This window comes from Camelus ferus, chromosome 4 (genome assembly GCF_009834535.1).
Source record: "Camelus ferus isolate YT-003-E chromosome 4, BCGSAC_Cfer_1.0, whole genome shotgun sequence".
Taxonomy (NCBI): Eukaryota; Metazoa; Chordata; class Mammalia; order Artiodactyla; family Camelidae; genus Camelus; species Camelus ferus.
Genome location: NC_045699.1, coordinates 10,754,908 through 10,779,791, shown reverse-complemented (window position 1 = coordinate 10,779,791; position 24,884 = coordinate 10,754,908). Strand labels below are relative to the sequence as shown.

The following is a 24,884-nucleotide window of genomic DNA, read 5'->3' as shown; positions in this document are numbered from 1 at the left end:
CTTATCCAGGAGGTCCTAGAAACTCAGACTGCTTTCGAGTCTCCCTGTGCCCACTCCATCATGCTCCCCCTTCCCACCCCAGCCTATCCACAGTCTGGCTTTCATTCTTCCAAAGGTACACTGGCCTGAAAACTAACCCCAACGGCCAAGACTGCATTTCTGAAAACTTGCTAAAATTAAATTTTCTTGGAAGTTTCTGCCACATCCTGCCTTAGCAAAATGTATCATGGTGAATCTTTGGACACATCTTCAAGCAGCAGGGCATCTGGGCTCTCATCCTGTCAAACCTTTTTGTATTTCAGTTATTTCAGTGGTTATGAATCATGGACTCCTGAGGGATGCAGAGGGAAAACTGACGAGAAATGTTAAGAATCTGGATGTGCCCGGAGACCATGCAAAGGCCTTCCTGTAGGTCCTTTAGAGGCTGTGGTTTTGTGACGACCCTGCGTGCAGCCCCAAACCACACTCGGGCTTTTATAGGAATCCAAAGAGACCAAAACCCATCATACAAATTAAGGAAAACTCTAACTCAGACTTTGAGGGGGAAGTCAGCCAAACCATATAGAACATAAGAAAAAAAGATGCAATTATTATTTTCAAATACATTCCGGAATTCTGACTGCAAGTAGCCACAAGCAAAGATCCCTGGGGGAACCTGCTTTAATGAATCAAGGGAATCTCCTAGTAATTAGGTCTTATCATTGAGGTGCCAGGTCATCCTCCTTCGGCATACCACACACTACAGCCGGCACTCGTAATGTGAGGGTTTGAACCAGAGGTGGCCAGACCATAAAGGCTTTTTTCATAATGAATGCTTTTACAGAAATGGACTGTTAGCCACTTCAATGGGGAAGTACATGCTAGTTTGACAAGATTCGGTTTTGCTGTCTCTGCTGCTTTCTCTTACCTGCCCCGTTCCCCAGGCCTAACTGCTTCTGCGTAAAACAAACGTGGTGTTGTGGTAAAGAATGAGGAGGTAAGCAACACCATGCTTCAAAGGAGGAATTCAGAGAAGCTAGCGTATCTCAAAGAGAAGACACACAAACAGGGAGGGAGCGAGGGAAGACAGGGTACAGAGTGCCGTTTACAGTCAGATCTCCTCCCTTTAAGACAGGAAGTTTATGGTCTAAATGCCTTTAATCTGGAAGAAGGGCTTCATAGCATCCCTACTTTCATCTCAACAGCTCTCGTGCCCCCAGCAAGGGAGGACAGAAAGAAATTATGAGAATAAAATGAGTCTGAAAGAGAGCTGTTGTATCTAGACCAAAGGACTGCTGGTCGGCACAGGCTCACCACACTGTGGTCGGCACCCGGGCCAGGGATGCCCAGCACACAGGGCACCTGAGCACAGCTTTGCAGAGCTTCCCAAGGAGGGAGAGGTCAGGATACCCAACTGACAGGCAACTTAAGACAATTTTATGTTGATATAAACATGGATAAATTAGGGACCAAAATGCAAATTTATTTATTTATTTTAAGATGAAAAAAATGGACCACAAGGCTATTTTCCGCCAGTGACAATGTGCTTTGGATTATGCTGCTGGCTCCTGGTGACAGGTGTCAGCTGCCTTCCTTGAGACGGGCATTTTGGTGGAAAAGTTTGAGTCGTAATGTTTAAGCAGAAGCCTGGGCTTTGCAGGGAAACAGAATCACTTTCCTTCTTAAAGCGCCAAGGAACATCTGCTGAAGTATCCAAGCACAAGAATTTACCGGGGGAGAAGGATTCCAATTTGTCCCCCAAACTGTGTTGGGAAGTGGGGAGGAGAAAAGGAGGTAATATAGCTTCTGTTTGGGGCCCGAGGACAAGAGCTGTGCCAAGCATGACTCTTCTCACCTGGACGTGTGGAGATCTGGTGTCTCTGGACTCTACTTGCCTCCTCAGATAATAACTGACTGGGCTTAAAAAGCACCATGTTCTCAGAGGAGGCATTCTCCTCCAGAGCCTCCATGCACTCCTGGGCTGGAGGAATTGCGTTTTCTCGACATTGTGTAAGAGAGAAACATGTTTTTCTGCAGATTCTGGTCAACACCTCTTACCTAAATCCAAACTTATCCATTGCTACAGAAATGTGCCGTGGCTGTGAAAAACACCTGTAGGCATTATGGTCATTCATTGGAATGAGGTCCACATCACTAAACACAAAGCAGTTGTAGTCATAGTCCTTCAAGGCCTCTTGAAAGCCAACGTTGAGGAGCTTTGCACGGTTGAACATGGATTCTCCAGCCTGGTGTAAAGCAAAAGAGTTGATATCAGATGCAGTAAGGCCTTTGAATGGACTACTCATAGGGACTGGTGACTTGTCCACACCACGTGGTCATCACGCCGCTCTTGGGCCTCATGTTCTGCCCTCAATTTACAAATCAGTACCAAATGGCATTCCCTGAATCAGCAGTCCCACCTCCAGGAGTTATCCTGTAGGACTTGCAATTGTGCAAATGACATGCGAGCAATGTGTTCACTGTGTTCACCACATGTTCATCACAGTAGAAGATTGCAAATAATGACATAAGCATCAACCAGGAAACTGCTTAAACAAACCATGGACATCCATACAATGGAATAGAGCCATTTTTTAAAATGCGGAAGCTCTAAAAGGAAATGATCTTCAAGATAGTATTATTAGGTATTTAAGCATATGTGGCATTTATTCACATACTACATATAAGCTAATTGCACGAAAGATACTCAGGAAACTGGTGACTATGGCACTTTTCACTTTACCCTCCTTGCATGGTTGTCTACGGTTTGATCACCATATTGTGTGCTTTCCAGGTGCCTGTCACTAAACCAGCCACCAGAGAAATGTGGCAAGCCCAAGTCAACCTCTGCCCTCACGGTGCTCACAGCACAGGGTGCGGAGCAGTGCGATACGCAGCATGATAGACCAGGTGTGTGTGAGAGAGGAGGACAACTGCTTCAGGATGCCAACCACTGGGTCCCCAAGAATCAAGTACTTTGATGCAAAGGTACTTCATATTTCATTTACTCATCTTGTTTATTTTCAGTCTCCTGCATTCAGTGAAGGCTGGAATTTTTTTTACTTTTTATTCACCCAGTGCCTAGAATACTGCCCAGCATATAATAAGAGCTCAGTAAATGACTGCTGGTTGGCTGGCTGGACAGATGGATGGATGCATGGAGGCATGGATGCATGGACAGATGGCTGGATGACTGGATGGATGGATGAGTAGACCAATGGATGGGCTTCAACATACAATGGCAGATGGCAATCCGTTGTGGAGGCTCCAACCAAGGAGCCCCTTGGGGGCCCTTGGGTCACCACCAAGGGTCTTTGCTCTTACCAACTCCCATGACCCCAGGTTAGTAAGGACAGTAACAGCATCAACACAGCCACCTTTACACATAGCAGTTCACAAGCCCTTGCATACCTGTGCTCATTCTGACCACAATTCTCCCAACACTGCCAAGAAGAAGCTAGGGCCACGTAAATGACAGAGCTGGTGCTGGCGCCCAACACTGGAATCCTCACTTGGTGCTCCTTCCCCGCACCTCATGGGACCAACAAGACCAGGGCCCTGCACCTTGGGAGACAGTGTGCCCCACAAGGACCTGCCACAGCTATGTCATCTCAAAGGTAGGACACCGCCCCTTTCTCTCCAGGACTCCAGGAGTGGACTCGGAAACTGGCACTCCACCAAACTACCTGCGTGAGGACAGAGCGCACAGTGCCACAGCCCCCCAGCCTCAGGAGGGTGACTCAGAGAAACAAACAGCTTAAGAAGGATAAGTACCAGGAAGTCAGAAAAAAGCAGCTGAGAACAGTAAATGAAACATCTTACACAAGAGCTCCTTTCTTCAAGAGCTCCTTCCTTCAAGGTGGACAGCTGTGCCCAATGGCACTTGGGGCGTTTTTTGGCTGCCCCATCAGTTAAGAGTGATTTAGAAGTCTCTCTTCAGCTAATTCTGTGTAAGTCATGAGGTTAAAAAAAAAAACCCAAAGTTTAGGAATTGCATATGAAGAGTATTAAGTTATTGTAATTATTATCATTACAACACATTGCTAATACTTGCTGGGGGGGAATATGACACAGGTACAGGTAAGTGTTTTACACACATGGTGTGTCATTTAATCATCTCAACAGTCCTGTAACAACCTTCATCCAACTCAGATTTACTTCATTCCTCCCACACTCTTCTACCTTCTGATGATGGGGAGAGAGGTCTGGTGCTTTTCATCCCCATAAAGACCCTATAAGAGTTAGCTTTCTCTGAACACTGTGAAATACCATTCAGCCCCACTGAACACTTTTCCAACAAATGAAAGGGCAATGTCCCAACAACGCCTTGTCCCACCTGTGTAGTAGACACTGAGGGTGGCTGTCCAGTGCTCCCTTCTCTTGGTCCGCTCCCCAGTAAAAGGGGCAGGGTGTTGGCGGCCATGTCTCAACCACAGGACCTGGCCTCTGGCCATGATTGTTTGATCTGAGCAGATCCTAACTGAAAATACCCTGAGCATTTTTCCTCTCCCAGGAACAGGGAATTTGGAACCATGAATGGGCGCCTCTGGCACCAAGCCCCAAGACAACGGCAGCCTGGAGGAGAAACCCAAGGAGCAGACCTGTTCTACCCCTTCCCCCACGTGTGGCGTAAGAGCTCCTGGAACTCAATAAGGCGCTGCAGTGTCTGGTCCACACTTACAAGTAGTCAGAGTCAGGCAGTTTTCCAACATAAACAGAACTACACATCACTTGTCCCATCCTCCCTCCCAGCCTGGCCTCACCTGATCCTGGGAGCTGCAAAGGGCGGGGTACACTTTCAAAAGTGGACCTACCAGAGCAGCAGAATAGTAGATGAGGAAAGTGTGTGTCCGTGTGTGTCTGTGTGTGTCCGTGTGTGTGTGTGTGTGTCTCTCTCTTCCTCCCCTGGGATTAAAGAAAAGTCAATCCTAGGCTGCTTTGGATAAAATGGTGTAACATCTTGGGTAACTTACTAGATAAGAAAGACAACACCTGGCCAGTCTGCCAACCACCACCATCAACAGAAGATGCTGTTCCTCTCTAGCGAGTGGGAAGACACCCAGGCCCTCATTCCTGTCCCTCCTCCTCGGGCACATTCATCCAATGCATCTATCATTCCATTCACTCAGGTAAACATTGGTCAAGCAACCACTCTCTGGCAAAGGCAAGTACACAATTGTGACAGACACGCATCTTTACTCCAGGAACTCTAGCTTCTTCACTTATCAGCTATAGGACTCTGGGCAAATCACACCTCTAGGCCTCATTTGGTCACAGCGATGTCCACAGGTGAGTTGTATTCAATGAGACAATGCAAGAAAAGGCCTTAGCACACTGCCTGGCAACGAATGTCAGCAACTCTCATCACAGCAGGAGGTTTCCCCATCCATCCTGAATGGTCAGACCTTTCAAAATGTCTCCCAGAGACCAGCCTGGAGACCCCTCCCTCTCACTCGTCTGTGTGTCCTTTCCAATCGGCTTCAAGGTTCCTTCCAAATCCTGCTTCTCTGATGGAAGAGGGGATTTCTAAAAAGGATTAAGGCTAAAGTGATTTACCCTGTGGCTCATACGGTAAGGATCTCTATAGCAGTAGAAAAAAGTCAGATAAGCTTGGGAAGTCACACTCGGCAAGGAGAAGCTGGTGCCCTGGGAGTAGGTGAACCTCTGAATGGCCAAGCTTTTTAAGTGCAGGCTTCGTCTTATATAGATGGACAAGAGTTATACTTATCCTTTTGGCTGGATCCTCTTAACAGAGGGAGAGGACAAGAAGGAAGAAGAAGGGCCAAAAGCAATAGGACATTCCCCTAGCTGAACAGGGCAGCTGTCTCCCTGACCAAAGCACTCAGAAAAGCCTGGACATTGTTAATAAGACTAGATATGCAATCTGACAGTGGGTGTATCAGTCAAGCTAAGCCAACAATGGTCAGTCTAGAGAGAACAGGAGCCTGGGCCTGGTCAGGCATGCGGGCCTAGGATAGAGTGAGGAGATGTGAAGAGGGAGGCTCGGCACAGGCCAAAGGCCAACTTTCTCAAGGGAGAGAAGAGTCTACAGCCTCAGACACTTCATGCAGCAAACCCAGTGCCCTTTTGGCAAATCCGGGTGGCAGGGACAAATGTCTTAAGATGCGCCAGATGGCTCTCCAGAGCTATTAAAACCTTTTTCTAGTGCTCCATTTACAGTAAACATTAGAGAGAGCAAGCAGTATGTCCACTGAAAATGGAATCCTCATACAATGCTGGTGGGAATATAAAATTGTGCTGCCATCTTGGGAAAAGTCTGGAGTCCTGGATGAGCAAAGAGTTACCATGTGATCCAGCAATTCCACTCCCGGGTCTATACCTTAAAGTACTGAAAACATGTCCACACAAGAACTTTTACACGGCGCTCATAGTAGCATGATTCAAAATAGCTAAAAAGTGGAAACAACCCAAATGTCCATTAACTAGTGAATGGATAAATAAAACGGATATCCATGCAATTCAATATTACTCAGCAATAGAGAGAAATAAAGTACTGATCCATGCTATAATGTGGATGAACCTTGAGAACATCATGCTTCAATGAAAGAAGCCAGTCCCAAAGGACCACATGTTATGAGATTCCATTTATATGGAAGGTCCAGAATAGGCAAAGCCATAAAGACAGAAAGTAGGCTAGTGGCTGCCAGGGCTGGAGGGAACGGAGGAATTGGTAACTAAGCAGTATGGGGGTTTCTTTTTGGCTTAATGAAAATGTTCTAAAGTTGATTGTGGTGATAGATGCACAACTCTGAATACATTAAAAGCCACTGAATTATATACTTTAAATAGGTGAATTGTATGGTATGTGACTATATCTCAGTAAAGTGATTACCAAAAAAGAAAGAAAAGGAAAGCCAGGAGAGGACCAGAGGGTCCTGTTTCTCCCTCTTTCTCATATATTCATTCACGTCACTCATTGGGTATCTACTCTATGCTTAGCAGTAGGGATACAGAGAAAAAAAAAAAGACACAAGCCTTGCTTTTGAGGAGTTCCAAGGTAAACAGGCAATTGTAATGGGGTGATGACCTCTTCATGGCGGACAGTTACTGGGGGGGGGAGGAGAAGGGAGCTACAGAGCCCGGCACGTATGCAGAAGTGGAGGTGGAGACACGAATCAATCCTAGGGAATCAGAGAAGGCCTCGGAGAAGTTAGCCAAGTTCAGGGGAGGCATGAGAAGAATATTCCTAGGGCAGAGCAGCATTTGTAAAGGCTGTGAGGAAAAGAGAACATTCAAGGAACTACAAGAAATACACACCAGGAAAAGCCAGAATAAGACGTGAAGGTGGATGTGGATCAAAACATAGGTGGGGAGAGGAAGGCCGGGAACTCTGCTAAAATACTCAAGGCTTTATCTTTTATTTAGGCCACAGGGAGCCCTTGAGGTTTATACAAGGTTATGTTTTGCATGTCAAGGAGGGATGTGTGCCCTACTCCCCAACTAAAGGCAGGGAGACCAGTTTGGAATCGGTCGCGTGATTCTTGTGAGAGACGTCAGAGTCTAGGCAATGACACCGGGCAAGCAGAGAAGGCCTCCCCCCCGAGGGCTCCACTTCCCCATTTCATGCCTCACCTGCAAGCAGCCTTCATGGGGCTTTCACAGCAGGTACGAGTGTGGTCTAATCCCCAGGCAAATCCTGTGGTTAAGGCAAGAACAGCCTTTCCCTGATTGCAACGGGGGACAGATGACCAACAACAGAAAGCCACAGCCCTCCTTGCCCACGATCTAACAGTCTCTAGAAAATCCATCAGACCAGTCTGCCTTTCCTGGATGTCAGCCCACATATTCCCTGACCATGATGGCTTGGGGGCTGACCATACCCGGCCCCTCCTCAACGAAAAGACACAGCAGCAATGAGGTTGGAAACATCAACTCGAAGCCCAGACTTCCAAAGAATCAGAATTTTTGCTCCTGTACACATGCCCAGGTCCATCACAAAGTCACCCCAGGCCCCACCCCAATACCCACAGTAACCCACTGACTCTCAGCCCCACAGACCCAGAGCCAGGTCTGCAGGCAGTACAAATGTTTGCTGAAACACCCTCTTGCATGCTTTTCTGTGCCCATTCAGACGCCACGAGGAGAGGCCTAGGCCGAGGGGGTGGTAGGAAAGCAGAGGAAGCTCCGGCTGGGCAGTCCTGCGGCAGGACTGACCTGCAGGCCTAAGTGTGGACCTTGGGACAGCAGACAGGCCGGCTGGGGGTGATCCCCAGAGAATTACTGGGATTATACAAACGCTGAGTTTGTGGCGGGCTAATATCCACTCACCCATGATTTCCTAGCCGCTGGGTCTCTGGCTTTGAACCATAATAATATGGTAGCCCTGAGCTTGGACAGGGCCCACAACAAAACCTGGATCTGAGACTTGAGCTCTTCTCCCAGTGAGTGAAGGAAATGGGCCCTTCAGGGTTCGGGGGCTGTTGGGGTGGTTCTCTGTTTGAAATTACTCACAAAGGTGAGCACACTCTTGGCCTCTGCTGGACTAGAACACAAGTTAGAAGCTGTGTAAGTCACCTTTAGAGAGAACTGAGCTAATAGAACAGCCCAGCAGGGATTCTGGGCAAGGTAAACCCAGAGAACAGAGTTTTTAACCCCCAGCTCCACGGCAGCCCCGAAAGGATGTCTGCCTCCCCTCCCAGGGCCCCCAGCACTGAGACAAGACTTTCCACAGAAAAACACTTAGAAAATAAAGGCTTCTTTTTTCAGAAAGCAATCTGGCCACTTATGTTGCAAACCATAAAAATGTTTAGACCATTTCTGAACCCATAATCCCATATTTGAAAATCTAGCCTGGGGAAATGATTCTACGTGTGAAAGAAGCAAACACAGAACAAGCTGCAGACTCAAAGATGTTCATTATAGTATTATTTATACCAGTGATAAAGTGGAAATTATCTAAATGCCCTCTAAAGAGGAATGTCGAAGTTAATTATGGTAAGACTACACGCTCAACTACTATGAAGGCATGGAGAGTGATGATTATGAAGACTATGAAATAACACGGGAAGATGCTGATGACATAGCATTTAAGAAAAAAGCAGGATACAAAAGTACATATACGTACAGTATGAGCTCAACTGTGGCTTAATTTTAAGGCTCAGTCCCTTAGACCTCTGCACAACAGGCTGGCTTCCGGTGACCTCAGCATCTCCAAGTGAGCCACAGAGGCCAGTGGCCTTGCCTGGGGGACCCCAGGGCCCGGGATGGCACACTCTCTGGATTATTTACACAGCTTGCCCCTGACCAGCTGGGCCTGGGCTCTGGGTGGGACTTGGGGGCACGTGGACATTACCAGGGTGGCAGCAGCGGTGGCAGCAGTGGTGGCAGGCACAGCAGTAGTGAGGTCGGCATCCCTCTCTCCCTCTCCCCCTCCCCCCCCTCCCTCTCTCTCTCTCTCTCTCTCTCTAGGAGGTGAAGGGCACAGAAGAGGAGGTAGGTGGAGAGCAAGAAGCAGATCACAGAGAGGAGGTCCTCCTTCAGCCTGCTTTGCTACAAACGGGATTGACAAGTAAAAGCAAAAGGCCCCCACTAGAAGGGAAAAAAAAGAAAAAGAGAAAGAAAAAAGACACAAGGATGGCTGCAAGGGAGAGATGTGAGGAAGAGAGGCCAATGTCCAGGCTAGTGACCACCCTCATTCCAGGGTGCAGGCAAATTCCTAATAAGCTGTCATTTCCTGTCACGAAGCCCATGGTGAGCAGAGAAAATGACATTTGCCAGGACGATGCCCAGGGAGGCAACTCACCAGCTCTGCGAGTACCTGTAAGCATGATGACACATCCCCCAGGGGACTGGAGCGAGCCACAGACGGGAAAACACACAGCAAAGGAAATGACTGACTTCTGGGGCAGCACGCTGCAGCGCTGGGCTGCAGATACTCCCAGCCTTCCTGCAACCCTCCCGGGCCCCTGGCCCCCAAAAGTCCTGGCGCCCAGAGGAAGGGGCACTGCAGATCAGGACTGGCCCCACCCTTCGTGAGCCCCACTCCTGTACACATCAATCTGGACGCTGACAGCTAGGGCAGGGAATAGAAATCAGGGGTGGGGGACAATGAACAGACACCATCGAGGTGGAAAGCAGATGAGGGGGGCCTCAGGCCTCAGGCTCAGCAGGGGGTGGACTCCGGAGCTTGCTTCACTCTGCTTCACCTTGGCCTCACCTGGCTGCCTGGCCCGGTGACAGAGGAGATAAGCTGCTGAGTGTGGGGACAGACGCTTTCCCTCACTGTGGGTGCAAAGGGCTGTCTCCAAGTCCACCCACATGTGGTCTCAGACAAGCAGCCTAGAACCACCTTACAACAGGGTGCAGAGGAAAAGGAAGAGGAGAAAAATTCCAAAGCCAGACAGACTTTTCAGGCAGGAGCTGGGTCCATCTTCCAGGCCAGGTTTTACCTGTGACCATGACAGCTGGGCAAGGCTTCCAGGGGGTCCTGAGGCTGTTACTCCAAAGCTGCCACCTCCCTCTTGTGACCTAGTGGGACTCATGGAGGCATTGCCAAGTGGATATCGAGCTATTCCCCAGTGAAGGGAATCAGGTGTTCAGGGAATACACATGGCAAGGTGAGGCATTTCTTAGGCCTCCTGTGATTTCTGTCCAAATCCCAGTTCCGCCACCCAGCCATCACGGGACCCTGAACAAGCTGCCTGCCGCCTGGGAGCCTTCCAACAGCAAGATGGTGGGAGGACCCACTGCCTCACCAGGGGGCTGTTAGGGCCAAAATTCAAAGTGCAACATGAAAGAGGTTCAGTCCAAAAGACCATAAAGTTTTATGACCACCAACAACCATGGGGCTAAATTAGGTTCTCTGCAGTTTTCCTGAAAAGGGAGGTCACCCCTGGTCCACCACAGCCAGGAGGCTTTGAGAAGAGGCCCAGTGGTGACCGGCCATACAGGTTCCCAAAGGTCATGACCTGGCCTGGAGGGGAAAGAAGGCTTCACTTCTGAGAGGCACACACCTTGCCAGAGAACCTGGAGCAAGGGGTCCCAAGAGCAGGTGCAAGTAAACAGGCAGGAGCCACAGGGAGCAGCTCCGTGCTCCAGGCCCTGACCGTGCGCTGGACTGCACTGGACTCAGGGAGCCACGAGGGAGTCTTGAGGGACCTGGGGCCTTGGGGCCTAGAGGCTGCAGGACTGGTAGATCTGCACACAGAGAATCATCCCTCACACCTCACTAGAAAGCACAATGTAGCCACCAGGGGACAGAAGGAAGGGAAGGCACACAGGACGGGGCTGGGAGGAGGGTGTGTAGCGTAAGCAAAGGTACAGGCAGGGGAGCAGAGGGTGTCTCGGGGGTGGTGGTGAGTCCAGCATGGCTGTGGCCTGAGTGAGTGAAGGAGGTCTGAGAGGAAGTGGCGGGCAGTAGGTCCACGTGGACTGCAGAGGGCCTCCCTCAGATGCCAAGCTCAGGCCTTTCTGGCCCTTCAGACCCTTGCTTATAGGTAGTGGGGACATACTGAAGGCTTCAGGGAGAGCATAACATGGTCAGAACTAGAAAAATCTCAGGCAGCTGACTGAGGTCAGAGGTACCAGAGGATAAACAAACAGAATCAGAGAGATGGATCCTGGGCACTGGCTCAGGGCCAAAGGGCTGCCATGGTTATTATAAACCCACCTGACTAGCTGGGCCTACATTCCCCGCCTATTGGGTAATTCTTATGATGGTTAATCCCACAAACATCCTGTATTTCCTACTGAGGGCTAGTGCTGCCAGGTGGCAACCTGCCTTTCCGTCACCTCTGGTGGTTTTATAGTTTCCTTTCCCGATTAGAGCATGAGGAAGTGTGGTGTGCACACCCACCCCAGCCGCCTGTGTCTACTATGACATCCTGATCTCCTCCACCCCACCAAGGTCCAGCACTGGACCCTGGGGAGGACAGCTGTGCCTCAGAGCAGCAACCCTGGCTCCAAGAGGCTGGAGGTCGCCCAACCCTAGTGGGATGTGCAGACACTGGCGGGCTGGGGCCAGAGGCGGGTGGCACTGAGGACCAGCAGCAACACTTCCTCTCCATCTCAGCTGGGAAGCCCCGACCTGCCCTCCAACCCACTTGTGAAATGTGAGTTGTTGTGGTGATTGGACGGGACTAAGCCAAAAGGGAGCAGTTAATAGCTTAGCATGGACACGGGTAAGGGCCATAAAAGGCCATGAAAGCTCACCCCTGTGTGTGGAGCTTGAGAGACAGCCCTCCTTTGAAGAAGCTGGTGGGCTTGATTGACATGGTCCCTAAGTCCACAGTCCTCTGATCCCCTGGAGGCCACACAAATGGGAGGGAGGGGCTCGGCGCTGGTACTGAGAGGGGGTGAAGCAGGAGGTGGGGAGAGTGGTAAAGAGTTTCTCACCTTACTCCTGGGCAGAGGAAATAGGAGGAAGAAGGAGGGGCAGGGAGAAAGGACTAAGACCAGCTAATGTTTACTGAGGGTTCGTGTGCCAGGTGCTTCACAGCTCTGTGTACTGAAGACAGAGACCTTCCTCTCCACCAACGAGGAAACCAAGGTCTGAAGGACTCAAGCCCAGGGTTGCTGAACTGGGAAGTAGCAGAGCCAGAACCTAGGCAGCCTGAGCCTCACTCCCTCGCTCCCGAGCCCTGGATACACAGACCTGACAAAGACCTCGAAGGGAGGGACTCAATGGCCTTGAGAAGGGAGGTGGCACTGACGCAGTGAGAGGGCACTAGGGGACTGGGGCCTGGGCTTTGAGCTGCAGCCCTACTGTTGCTTATGTGGCTTCCTACCAGTCACTTCCCCGTTCTGAGCCTCAGTTTCCTCATCTGCAAAACAGAACAGTTTTCACACTATCTGGTCTCAGGGGTCCCCACGAATCCCAGCAAAGACTAAAGGGGAAGTTAGTGGGTAGAGACGGGGACATGGCCCCCACTGCAAGTCGAATAGCACCATTGTGACCCGCTGTGGAAAGGGGGCTGAGCAGCATTTTAGTGGGGCAGAAGGGGGTTTTGTTCTTAAAATCCTGTCTGAGAACCCCTGGACCAGATGTCTCAGAGGCCCCTCCTATTTTAAGCATCGTTTCTCCCCTTAAATGGCGTGTGTGGTGGGGAGGTGAATGAAGTGTCAAGATGACACAAGTGTGTCTGAGACAGGAGGATGTTGAGAGGCCTATTTGCTCAACAGATGGTTCACAAAGCCAAAGCCAGATGCCATGAACTCCCTTTCCCTGACTACAGCAATAAAACAGATCACAGGAAGTTCCTAATCTGTAGATGCGGCAAGCTCCAAATGTTTCCCCTCACACCTCTTTCTTTTCAAGCCTTAGGCTTCTTATCATTATTATTTTATTACGGGTTCTTTATAGGTATCACACAGGACACTCTTAACTGGAAAGGTAGGGCAGACTTCAAGTTTCTTCATGGCTCGGTTACCTGGAAGTCAGATCATATTTTCCCAAAGAAATAATCAGGATGGAGCTGGAGCAGAAGAAATAAGATTAGCTGGGGGAAAGGGAGATAGAGAGGAAGAGACTGTCCTCAGGTGGAAAGAGAAGGACAAGATGAAGATGCAAAAAAGACACGGATTAATTGCCTCCCCTCCCACTCCAAAAAAAGACATGGATTGGGGTGGGGGGTAGATGATGATATGACAAGACTAGAGGAAAAAAGACATAAATGCTTGAAAAACTAAAAATGAAATACTTCTGATGCTAAGTTGCATGTGGGGAAAGACAGGAGCGGGAGGCAGAGTTGGAGGGAGGCAGAGTTGGGGGGAGGGCGGTTCTCATAGGGCAAGTAAGGAGGTGCAGGGGAGGAGGTGTTAATGGAGACCTGCTTTCCCCAAAGTTTGATTCACAGAACATTCATCACTTGTGATGGTTCTCGGAAAACGGCTCTCCAGTCGGACAAGCTCAAGGAGACAGTGTTGAGTCCTTCTGGTCGGCTCTAATGCACACCAGTACACTGCAGCCTCCATGTGCATGTTATCCAATCCAGCATTCCTCAAATGCATTTGGCCTCAGTCCTCCATTTCGAAAACCACACTTTGGGAGAAGCCCTGTCTTAGGCAGGGTCCAGTGTTAGCCAGCACAGGGGTGCCACTGGTCCAAGCTGGCTTGCTTAACTGTTCTGCCAGCTTGGACTGGGGCAGGCAGGAGCAAATAGCTGGTATAGGACACCTGGAAGTCTGTTGTTTGAAACTTGGGGAATAGCTATTTAAATCATGTCATAGGAACTTAAGATAGTGGCTAAATGTCACTGGTCCAATATCTGCTTTGACTTCATAATTGAAGGGAAATCTCACATGCACCTAAAATACAACCTGTCTGTACGTTAGCATCCTGCCCTCCAAGTCTTCCTTAACCACAGTCACCTACATGCAAAAACTCTGCATCATCACTAACTCTCTTTTACCCTCTTTACCCAAGTACATGTTGTAATCTCATTTATAGGCCATCCAGACCACCGCTGTCTATCTTCTGCTCAGGCAGATTTGTGGGAGGCCATCAAATGCCTTGATGAACAAGATCTGCCATGGTGTCTACAGCCTATCACTCATCTACTGGTACAATAACTGTCAAGGAAGGAAAGGAGAAGCAGCTGGCATGGCTTGTTCTTAGTCCCTGCTGGCTCCTGGTGATGGTGGCTTCCTCTTCCAGGCACTCACTGCCATTGCTTTAATAGCGGGCTCCTGAATCCTGTCATGATCAACATGTGCTCATTGGCATCAGTTACGTGGTCCTTGATGACAGGGCTTTTCTTAAACACATACTTGTCGGATTGAAGTGACTTGGAATTTGCAGGGCATTTACCTATTGTCTCTTACATAATTCAAATAATCTTCTAAGATGACCCACAACTATCTGGCTATCTTGCCTGCAGATTTTCTCAGGGACCTGGTCTGTGCCTTACTTGGCCAAGGGACTCAAACAGCCTCGAGGGGGTTTGCCAGCCACCCGCTCTCCCACCTTCAGCTTCAGTCCTTGAGATTATTAGCAAATTGTTCCCTGGAAGGGTCCTGCTTACCATAAGTGGGGCTGAAAGCTTCAGGACAGGTAGGACTGGGGCCTTACGTTTCTTTATTACCTCTCTGGAGCTCTTTGCACCGGCAGTGCTCCGAAATGCTTGAGGGACAGACACACTACTCTTTCTAGCTTCCCTTCTGGTCCAAGGAAGGCCCACAAAGTCCCTCAACTTTGATGGAAGCTATCAACTGCCAACAATCTTACTACTCAAACTTACTTACTACATACAAGCAGATCCAGAGTTTATCCTGAAATGAAATGGCCATTCGGCCCTTTAAAAATGGGCAGACTCTGTCTCTTCAGATGAATTTCAGTGGAATTTGGTATGTAGCTTGTTAGATGTCTTATTCTACCCGGTGGGTTACAATCTATAGATATGCATTTAGGTATTCAGGATAAACTTGAAATACCAAAGTTATACTCTTAGAAAAATTAAAAAACTGTTTGGCATTTAGCTCATTTGCACTAAGATAAGGAGGGTGGTGGTGGTGGAGTTGAAAAATGCCAGATGTCGAAAAAAACACTTCCTTTCCTTCATTCCTCATTAGTCTCATATCTGACTGCACAAGCACACATGCACGCGCATGCACACACACACACACACACACACACACACACATCCGCTCCCTCCCTCCCTCCATCTTCCCAGACCTCACCTGGTTGATAACATAGATGCCATAGTCCAACTGCTGACGCTGTAGGATTGGGTGCAAATAATACAACCAGTACTTGAGGTGTTCCTGTCGGTTGCGGAATGGAATGATGATGGCCACCTTGTGAGGGGAGATGCAGTCCTTGGGGGCGTAGCGACCACCCAGCTTCACCTCCGGATTCTGTTTCTCCACAAGCTTCAGATCCACAGGCATGTTAAACTCAATCATCATGGGGCCGACTAGAGGGGTGGAGGGAAGGAGAAGTGGTCAGGCCACAGGACTCCGCAGGGGCCAGGCTGCTGCCACAGGAGCATCTCCTTGGGAGGCTGTGCGGCCGTGGGAAAGGCACTCACACCTGGCACCAGGCACCACGTCCAGCACGAGTGTGACCAACCATCCCAGGAAACCCTCCGGTTACCAGGCAAAGCCACACAGCTGGCCACCCTCTGCAGCACTCACCGTCCCAGGCCCCAGTCCCCTCAGACTCTGTTTCTCAACTGAAAAATGGAAATGGAGTAATTCCTACTCAGACTTCCCAACAGGCTGTCGTCAGGATCAGAGAGCATGGTTGAGAAAGCACTTTCTCAGAAATCCTGAGTTTGAAACCTAACTCTGCCACCTCCCAGCTGCGTGGCCTTGGACAAACGACTTACATCATCTCTCTGAACCCAGCCTAGTTGGGGAAAATTGTGTGTGTGTCTTCGGGAAGTCAGTGCTGAGGGAGTCAGCCTGAAATCAGAAGGCAGCAGGGAGTGGCATGACTAACCCCTGTCTCGGGAAGGGGCAGGATGCACAGATGAAACAAACTCGACAGGCAGGGGCTGGAGGAACTGAAGGGAAACAGGAGAAATGGCCGGAAAGAACATCACAGAAGAACACTTAATATAAGTAGGGGATGAAGAAGGGAGGAAAAGTCAGGGGTGACTCCAAAGTTTCTGGCATGGAAGAACACTGGCTGCAAATGAGAGAAATAAGTCAGCAGGAGAGCTCTTGGCTTAGAAGAAAAATTGACGAGATGTGGGTGGTGGATTGTGAGGTAGTGGCGCATTAGGAGGAGAGAAGGTCAAGGTCAAGGCCCAGACACAGGCGCGGCAGTCCTCGTCTCCTACGTAGAAACAGCTGGAGCTCAGAGAGGGCCTCACTCCCCAAAGTCTGAGGGCCGCCCTCCCACAGCACATGTGGTGAGGGCATGAGAAAGATGGCTGGCCCAGGGACACACAGGAAATTAGCCACAGAGTCAACACCTAAACCCAGGCCCCCAGTATTCCCGGTAGGCCAGGCTTTCTCAAAATGGGTTCCAGGAAACACTAATCCTAGTAGGACACTCAAAGGAAGAACATATCTCCTGGTCAAATAAGTTTGGGAACCCTGCATACTCAGTCTTGCTTCTGGAAAGTCATGGTACACACCAAAGGCCCTGAGAAGCTGTGCAGTCAAGAACCCCCCTTCACTTTATCTAACCCACTGTTTCCCAAATTTATTTGGCCACAGAACCATTTTATCAGGGAACACATTTTGGGAACCGTTACTCTAGCGTAACCAGCTTTACCTGTGAAGGAAACTGTCCATAAGAGCAAAGGAAGGAAACAACACTACAAAATAGAAGCCAAACGCTGACCACAAACTCACAGCAAGTTCACCTAAAACACACTGGTGAGGACCACCCAAGGGCCAGGGTGCAGCCCTCTGCTGTCCTGCTTGTCCATCTATTGAGGTTGAGGTTCAACAGCACCTCTTGTTCCCGGGGATCACTCACCCCCCGAAATGAGGCCACCCCCCAGAAAAGGAAGCTATGACTCCTGCTCCTCTTGCAGGTGGGCGGATGTGGACTCGCCATCTCCTCCTCCTCTCCCCTCTCCTGCATCCCCAGGACTCTGCACACCCTCCCTCTCTCTGACACTGACCCAGTTCCACCATCGCAGGACCTGTATCCATTACTTCATTTCCTTCGAAGACACAGCTCTGATCTTATATCACTTTCCTGCTAAAACCCTCCAGTGGCTCTAAGGCTGTAGCCTTGGACAAGGGAAGGTAAGCCCCTTAGCTCTTCCGTCCCAGTTCTCCCCCTGCCCCTTTCCTATAAACCATGCCTACGTCCACACTTTCCCCTTTGCCAGACATGAGCTTCCCTCTCGCCGCTAACGGCAAACCTTTGCACTGAGAGACCAGAATCTTAAAATCGAAACCCTGATCTGGCAGGTCTTTTGCTCTCCTCATTCCTGCAGAGCTACAGCCCCTGAGGCAGGAAGGGGGTCTTCAGGGTTCCAAAAGCCCTGGTCCCTCCCTGAGCATGCACCTCCCTCTCTGGAGGGACAGAGGCCTCATGGATCAGACCCTCACACGACTGTCTGTTGACCCAGCCCCCGCCTACCAGGGTACCCTCAGGTGTGCAGGTACTATGCTCCAAAACTAAGCAAGGGCTCGGCGTGGTCCAGTTTTCCCCACATCTATTACCATAATCATGTGAGGCAATCAGTGAAAATATGGATTCTCAGGGCTTTCCCCTGGAGAGTCTGACTCACTACATCTTCGGAAGGACCTACATAAATAACAAGAAGCCCAGTGATTCTTACTGAGCAAGCCGGGCAGTGGGGAGCTGGACCCTCCCCACTTCATAAGTCTTGGGGTGTTCATGGAGGTAGCCCTTCCCCACAAGGTCCAGCAGGCCTGGGTTGCTCGACCCCCCAAACCTGAACAAAGCCTTCTGCGAGGCCCTGCTGCACTTGTGAAAAATATGAAAAGAAGATCCGTCATTGGGTTTTTCCCACTTCAAGGGGCCCCACAACATCTGCACCCCACTCCAGCCCGCCCCACCTTTGGTTCTGAAGATGCTGCTAAACATAACTCCATTTTCAGGAACCCAAGAGGCATCTGGACTGTGACCCTACCAACTTTCTCACACCTTCCGAAACCAACCCAGAAAACAGGAATTCATACTTGGGCTGCCCAGCCTCCCCGGAGCAGACACCTGCAGGCCGGACAGCGTCTTTGTTGTGCCCCTTTAGCGGTTCCAGAAACATGGTCCTGACGTAGAGTTTCCTGGTCAGAAGAAAACCTGCTTGGGCCCTAGTTCAGCTCGACCAGTGACTTGCTGGATGATCCTTGGGTGAGTACCATCCACTTACAGGACACTGGTTTCCCGTTTGCAAATTTCAAGGACTGGAACTCAGATGAACTCTTATTTGACTCCCCACCACCCGCCCAACCTCCACCTATGGCCAAACCTGCTTCTGCTCCAGAGTTCCTTCAGCAACTGATGACATTGTCCACCTAATTATGGGAGCTGAGAACCTGGGTGTTCCATCTGCTATTCCCCCTCCCCTTCCTCCAACCCCAGCACACACACACACACACACACACACACACACACACACACACACACACACACAGGAGGTGGCAACAGCATGAGACAGTCCATCCTTGGGAGCCTACTCAAGCATCAAGCCAGAGTCTTTTCTGAAGTGTTGGTTTAATATAAACTCTTCCGTCAGTGTGCCAAGGCCACTTTCAATTAGTTTCCATCCACACTTTCTGGGCACCTATTGTGTGCCAGGTTATGTGCCAGGTGGGGGAGGTGGGAGGTGATGGGAGGGGCAGGACAATTCCTGACTTCAAGGAGCTGCCTGCTGAGCATGTTGCAAGACCTACATGAAAGCTGCCCTGGTTCAAGGTTGTCTGAGGGACTTGCTGCCCCACGGGCTCCAGGCAAAGCTTGATCACCAAACAGCCTCTTCTCCTCCCCCGCTCCCCTCTGGGCCCCTCTCACAAGCCCGCCCCCCACACATCTAGAGCACCCTGACCCCACCCTACCCTCCCTGCCCAACCTGGCAATTCTTTCCCCACCTTCTCTCCTTGAGGCCGCCGCTGCTCTGAGAACACTGCAGCTCACACCCCTGAGGTAGGTCAGCACTCAGCAGCTCTGGCGGTTCCAGACCTGGAACTGAGTGCCCTCCTGGGTCCAGTGCCAGCCGGGAGGCCTCCCTGTATGCCCTGCACACCTCCTGCCACGCGGCAGACCTGGCTCTGTCCTAATGAAAGAGTCCAGGGAGCTCAGACTCCGGGAGGGCAGGGATCAGCTCTGCCCAGAACCACTCAGACCTGCCAGCAGGTCTCAGAGCCACAGCCGGGGCCTCGGGAAGGAAGCAGAGGGCCGAGGCTTCATGACAACCCTCAGGCAGAGCCAAGGCTCCCTTCTGTGCGGCGCATGGCGTGTGCTACCACAGGCCCTCGGCCCCGCTGGGCCGGCTTGTGTGTTTTCTTGGCTCTGGGAGCAGGGAGGCAGGGTTACGTAAGCAGATGAGCAGATGTGAGCCTGTCCTTGGCTCCCCCCCCCCCCCCCCCCGCTAAAGCCCCGCCACGTGGGCCTCTCTGCTGGGAGTCTAGGTCACGGCCTTGCGTGTAAGTCGCTCAATAACTTCAATGTGTGAGCTCAACTCCGATACATTCCACTGCTCGCTTGCCGGCACGGCAAACCCAAACACACACATGCCCCTCCATCAAAAGCCCTGCGAATCTAGAGCCGACCCAGCACAGACTCCCGGCCTTGCCTTTGTGCTGGCTGAACTACTCTCTCATTCCTCTAGCCTCAGCAGAACAGGCTGGAACATCTAGTCACTGCTTCCCAAGTCACCGGCCAGTGGTTCAAGACAGTCCTTAGCCTGATGAGGGGTGTGACAATGTCTCACCAGCCAGAGACAAAACGGCCAAAGTGGTGCTTTCATTAAGATCAATGTAATCAATGTATCTGAAACCCATTCTTCCAAGATGAAGTGCTTCTTACTTTTCAAATGTTAAAATCCCCTTTCTTTATGAACTGATCACAGTGGATTTTGATGCTGGATTGATCTTTTAATTTAATTTCTTAAAAACCCTTACTTGGCAGTGGTGGTTCAGACCTCCAAGTCTTAAAATTTTCCTGGGCAATGAAATTCACATATTTGGGAACTATAAGAACAATGACATTTTACATTACAGAGCTTCAGTGATCATGAAGAGGGTATGGTTCCCAAGTGGACAAGTGTATAAAATGTAAATGATCAATTAAACACAGAGAAGACATAGAACGTGCTGATTCTTGCATATGATCAGAAAAAGTAACTGTGGTAAAAAATGAAACCATCTTAAACTCTTAAGGCAAAAAATCGTGTCTTTGTAGCTAACCATTTAGTAAATAAGGCAAATAAATTACATTTTTAAATTTTCAAAGAAAAAAAAATAGTGCCCAGAGCACTGTGGATCAACAAGTTGAGATGTTGGAATCTCTTCCTTGGCCAAGCCTCAGACGTGACAGTACGGCATGGCCCCTCTTCAAACCATCCCTCCCACTGCCCAGCCCTCACCCCACTACAGTGTTATTCCTCAGGCTTACGTAGGTGAGCCATTTTGTTCTGCGCCAGTCTTCTAAAGGCCAGACATGCACTGGAAGCCAAGCCAGGCACTACCAGATCCCCAGGCATGGGAATGACAGCTGTCTACAGTGGTCCCACCCACACAGGATGCCCCTGTGACCTCTCAGACTAGAAATGAGAAGCACCATCCACTGCACAGGGCTCATCCCAAATCTTTTCTCCAGTCCTTCAGGGAAGAGAAGCTCTCTAGAGTTCTCCAAGAACTTTGTTGTCACCCATCCAACAGCTGCCTGGCCTCAGTTCAAACATCACCTCCCCAAGGAAGCCTCCTCAGACCACCCAGGGTTGGTTCTCACTCTCCCTCCATCTCCTTTAAATACCCAGAGCACTGCATGCACTCAGCCATGCCCCTGGTCAGCACACACCACATGCCAGCTGGTGCCAGGCATGCAGCAGTGGGGCTGAGTTAAGAAGAGGTCTTTGCCCTTGGTGGGGAGGGAGACAAGCAGCGCAAACAACCATGGTGAGGGTGACAGTGCTGAGAACAGCTGAAATGGTACAAAGGAAGGGGAATCAACTCCAGGGCCAGGGAACAGAGTTGAGGAAAGCTTTGCAGAGAAGCAATTGACTCCATTGGGCCCTTAGCTTCTCTCTGGAAGAAGAGTTATGAGTGTCCACTTGGCTGCCATGGACACAGAGTATGCCAACAAACCTTTGCTGAGTGGATGGTGCACGGCTACTCTCCCTGCCTCCCTGCCACCCATGCCAGCAACCAAGAGGGTTTTGATAAACCTCGAGAAAACTTGATGGAAGAGCAAGAGAGCCGCCTGATGGGACTGCTCAAGGCTCACGTTAAGCATTTCTCAATGGGTTTTAAAATCTAACTGCACAAAGCCTTCAAAAGTACTGGAAATGATTTATTTCTTAAACCAGATGTTCAGGGTATTTTTCTTTATACCTTACAGTCTATCTTTAAAATTGAACAATAAATATTTAAAAATACAACCCAAGGACAAGAATTAAGACCCCCTCCTTCGTCCTTCTTCCAATAATGAGGTGTCTTCCAAAATAAAGACTTCAAAACATACAACTCCGTGATCAGAAAACAGGAATAATCTACTCCAAAGGCTGACTTGATATGTCTCAGGCACACTGCAGCAGAACACAATTTCAACACTCACTGTTCTTTCTGCCAACTCACCATCCAAGCCACTATTAGACCCTTGGGGGAGGAAACACTTTTTCAACAGGAAGCAGAGCACATCTGTGATCTCAGAACCCTGCATTTGAGGGCATAGAGAAAAACAAAGTATTTGCTCAAAAAATAAAGGTGCCTGCCAGAGGAGGTCTGGAGAGCAGAGCCCAGGTGGCCAAGGGGAAGCTGGACCAATCCGGCACAGTGGGGCCGGTAGCTCGTCTGTTCATCTCTGGGCTCAGGAGCGGCCCGGCCACGTGCCTTGAACTGCCACACTTTGCAGGTCTTCCCTTGAACTGCCACACTTTGCAGGTCTTCCAAAATAGGACCTGAAAGCAGCCTGGCCGGGAGTGAACTTCGGTGGAACTGCCTTTTCTTGGGCTCTGCTCTCTCTCTCATTAAACTCCCACCCAGGCTTCAAAGGCCAAGCACTCTCATTTGCTTTATTGCATTTGCTTTCAAGATCCTATTGAGGTTTCCATCTACTGCAGAGATTCTCAAACTGCAGAGTGCACAAAGAATCATCCAGGGAAGCGTGTGAAACTGCAGATTCCTGGATTCTACTCCCCAGAGCTTCTGATTTGGCAAGTCTGGGGCTGGGGCCCAGGACTCTGCCTTTTTACAAGTGCTCTGGGTAACTTTAATGCAGGTCCCTAGACTATATTTTAAGAAACTCTGGCTTACAGGCTCACTTGTTAACCACCACCTCTCTCCCACCCCCAGGAAGACCTTTAGGAGTGAGGCACAAAGAAGAACAACTTACACGCAGGAACTACTATGTATCGCTGCTCTCTGACAATGTTTCATTTTTGGCTTTTGCAAAGGTACAGATGTAATAGCTGTGCTGGGCTACAATGTCTGAGTACATTTTAACTTTTTCCCAAGCTTAACTTTTTAAGCTACATTTTCTCTTTCTCTTGTTTTAATTTATTTATGTCGATCCTTTTTATGATGTGTATTCCTATAAGTTCCCTCAAAAACCTCTGTGAAGTAGATAAGGAAACAATCCTTCAAACTTCAAACTCAACTTCAAAGACTTCCCCAAGTCCCTCCGGCCAATCAGCCCATGCTCCAGATGCCCACCAACATCCTTTACGAACCAACATTACAACCTTTACAAGCCCACATCCAAGCCCCCTGGGGGAAGGGTACCAGTCTATCTACCTGCTTCCTCCATCAGATCCTCATCCGCATGAGGGCAGGGGTTGTGGTTGTGTCCCATTCCTTTCTGTACCTGGGACGGTTTCTGGCAGAACAGGCTGCACAAATGTGTGGTGACCCCACAGCACTTGTTCAACTACGTGTTAAGAAGCTGAGCTAACAGAGTAGGGAGCCATCTTGCCTATTTGACGCTTGAGAATCTAGGCTGTTGTCCTAACTACACAACTACAACCAAGGCAACCAAGGGCAAAAGCACTCTCCTTTTTGGCCTCTAAAGAGGTATAGCACCTGATCTGTGATCTACAGGCACATCCCGGCCCTCAGTTTTAAATGAGTTTCCTCCAGGTTCTAAGCCTATCCTTTGACACTTTATGGTGGTGGACAGTCTAACCTCCTAATGAAAATGTTGTTATTTCCTCATCTAAACCTCACACTGTCATGTCAATGGGCGCTTCACCAAATACCACTTGTTCCTTGAGAGAAATAACCCCAAAGCTCAGTCATAAGATCACCAGAAAAGCCTTGAGTGGTCACTCACTCCAGGATCCTGTTACCAAGGGTACCAAGGCGTAAATCTAAGGGAGCAAAGTCAAGGTCAGATTCCATCACCTTGAAGGGGCAGGATCCACCTCGAACCAGACCCGTGGATAATCCTGGCAGACCAGGGCTGGAGGAACCTTGGGAATAATATTTCAGCCCCAGGGTTAAACATGAGGGAAAGTGAAAGCCAGAGACTAACAGATTTCCTCAAGGACACTCTGGACTTTGCAAAAAAGCTGTCCTTATCTTCTCCTTATTAATCCTTTACGGTTCTGATGTTCATGGATGCATCTACAGTGGACAGCAGATCACAGCTCACGTGCCCCTCTGCTGTCCCTCTGCTGTCCCTCTGCTGTGCCCATAGGGAGTCTGTCTCAGAATCCTCCTCAGCCTAGGGTTCTAGCAAGCCACCAACTGATCCAAGGTAGCATTATGGTGAATCTGATGTGACATCACTGAGCTAAACCCTTCTCAAGTGTATTTCTATACATACACAGTCACGGCTCAGAATTCGGGGGTGGGGGCAGTAGAAACAAGGAGAGAGCACTGGGAAACCCTGGGAGACCCCAGAACTGGGGCCATAACAGTACACGTCTGTCCTGGGGTGACAGAAGAAGGTTTCCACCAGCACTGAAACCACAGAGATGCAAGACCTGAGGTCAGGAGGCAGTGCCCAGGGATTACAGCTTTTAGAGCCCAGTAAAGAGGCTTCCCAGCGTTTGTCCTCTGGGGAAGAATTGTCCCAGGAGGAACTTCTGCTTTCTTTGGTTCCAGCCCAAAGGCAGATTTCCTCCCCAGCCAGCCCTTCTCCTGCCTGGCTGCCCTCCCCACACCCCTCCCTCCACTGGAATTCGTGGAAACTGCGCCTGCCTACAGTTATCACTACCAGGAAAGGCTCGGGAGGCCAATTCTCCTGGAAATTCTCTGTTAGCCCAGGAAGTTCTTGCTGCATCTCTCTCCTCCTAGAACTAGAGCACTTCTGGAAGGGATAATTTGAGCTTCTCAGAAAGGATTAGATGATACAGGCC

At 49.8% G+C, this 24,884-nt stretch overlaps 1 protein-coding gene across 1 annotated transcript in view; it reads right to left on the bottom strand.

Annotated features, from left to right (window-relative positions):
- B4GALT1 (beta-1,4-galactosyltransferase 1) overlaps positions 1–24,884 on the bottom strand; it is a 49,110-nt gene that overhangs the window by 5,669 nt on the left and 18,557 nt on the right. The window contains exons 2-3 of the mRNA XM_006182704.3: positions 15,616–15,851; positions 2,038–2,225 (exon numbers count right to left, since the gene is read on the bottom strand). Of these exons, the coding sequence (XP_006182766.2) occupies positions 2,038–2,225; positions 15,616–15,851 (424 nt within the window). The remainder of the gene's footprint in view (positions 1–2,037; positions 2,226–15,615; positions 15,852–24,884) is intronic.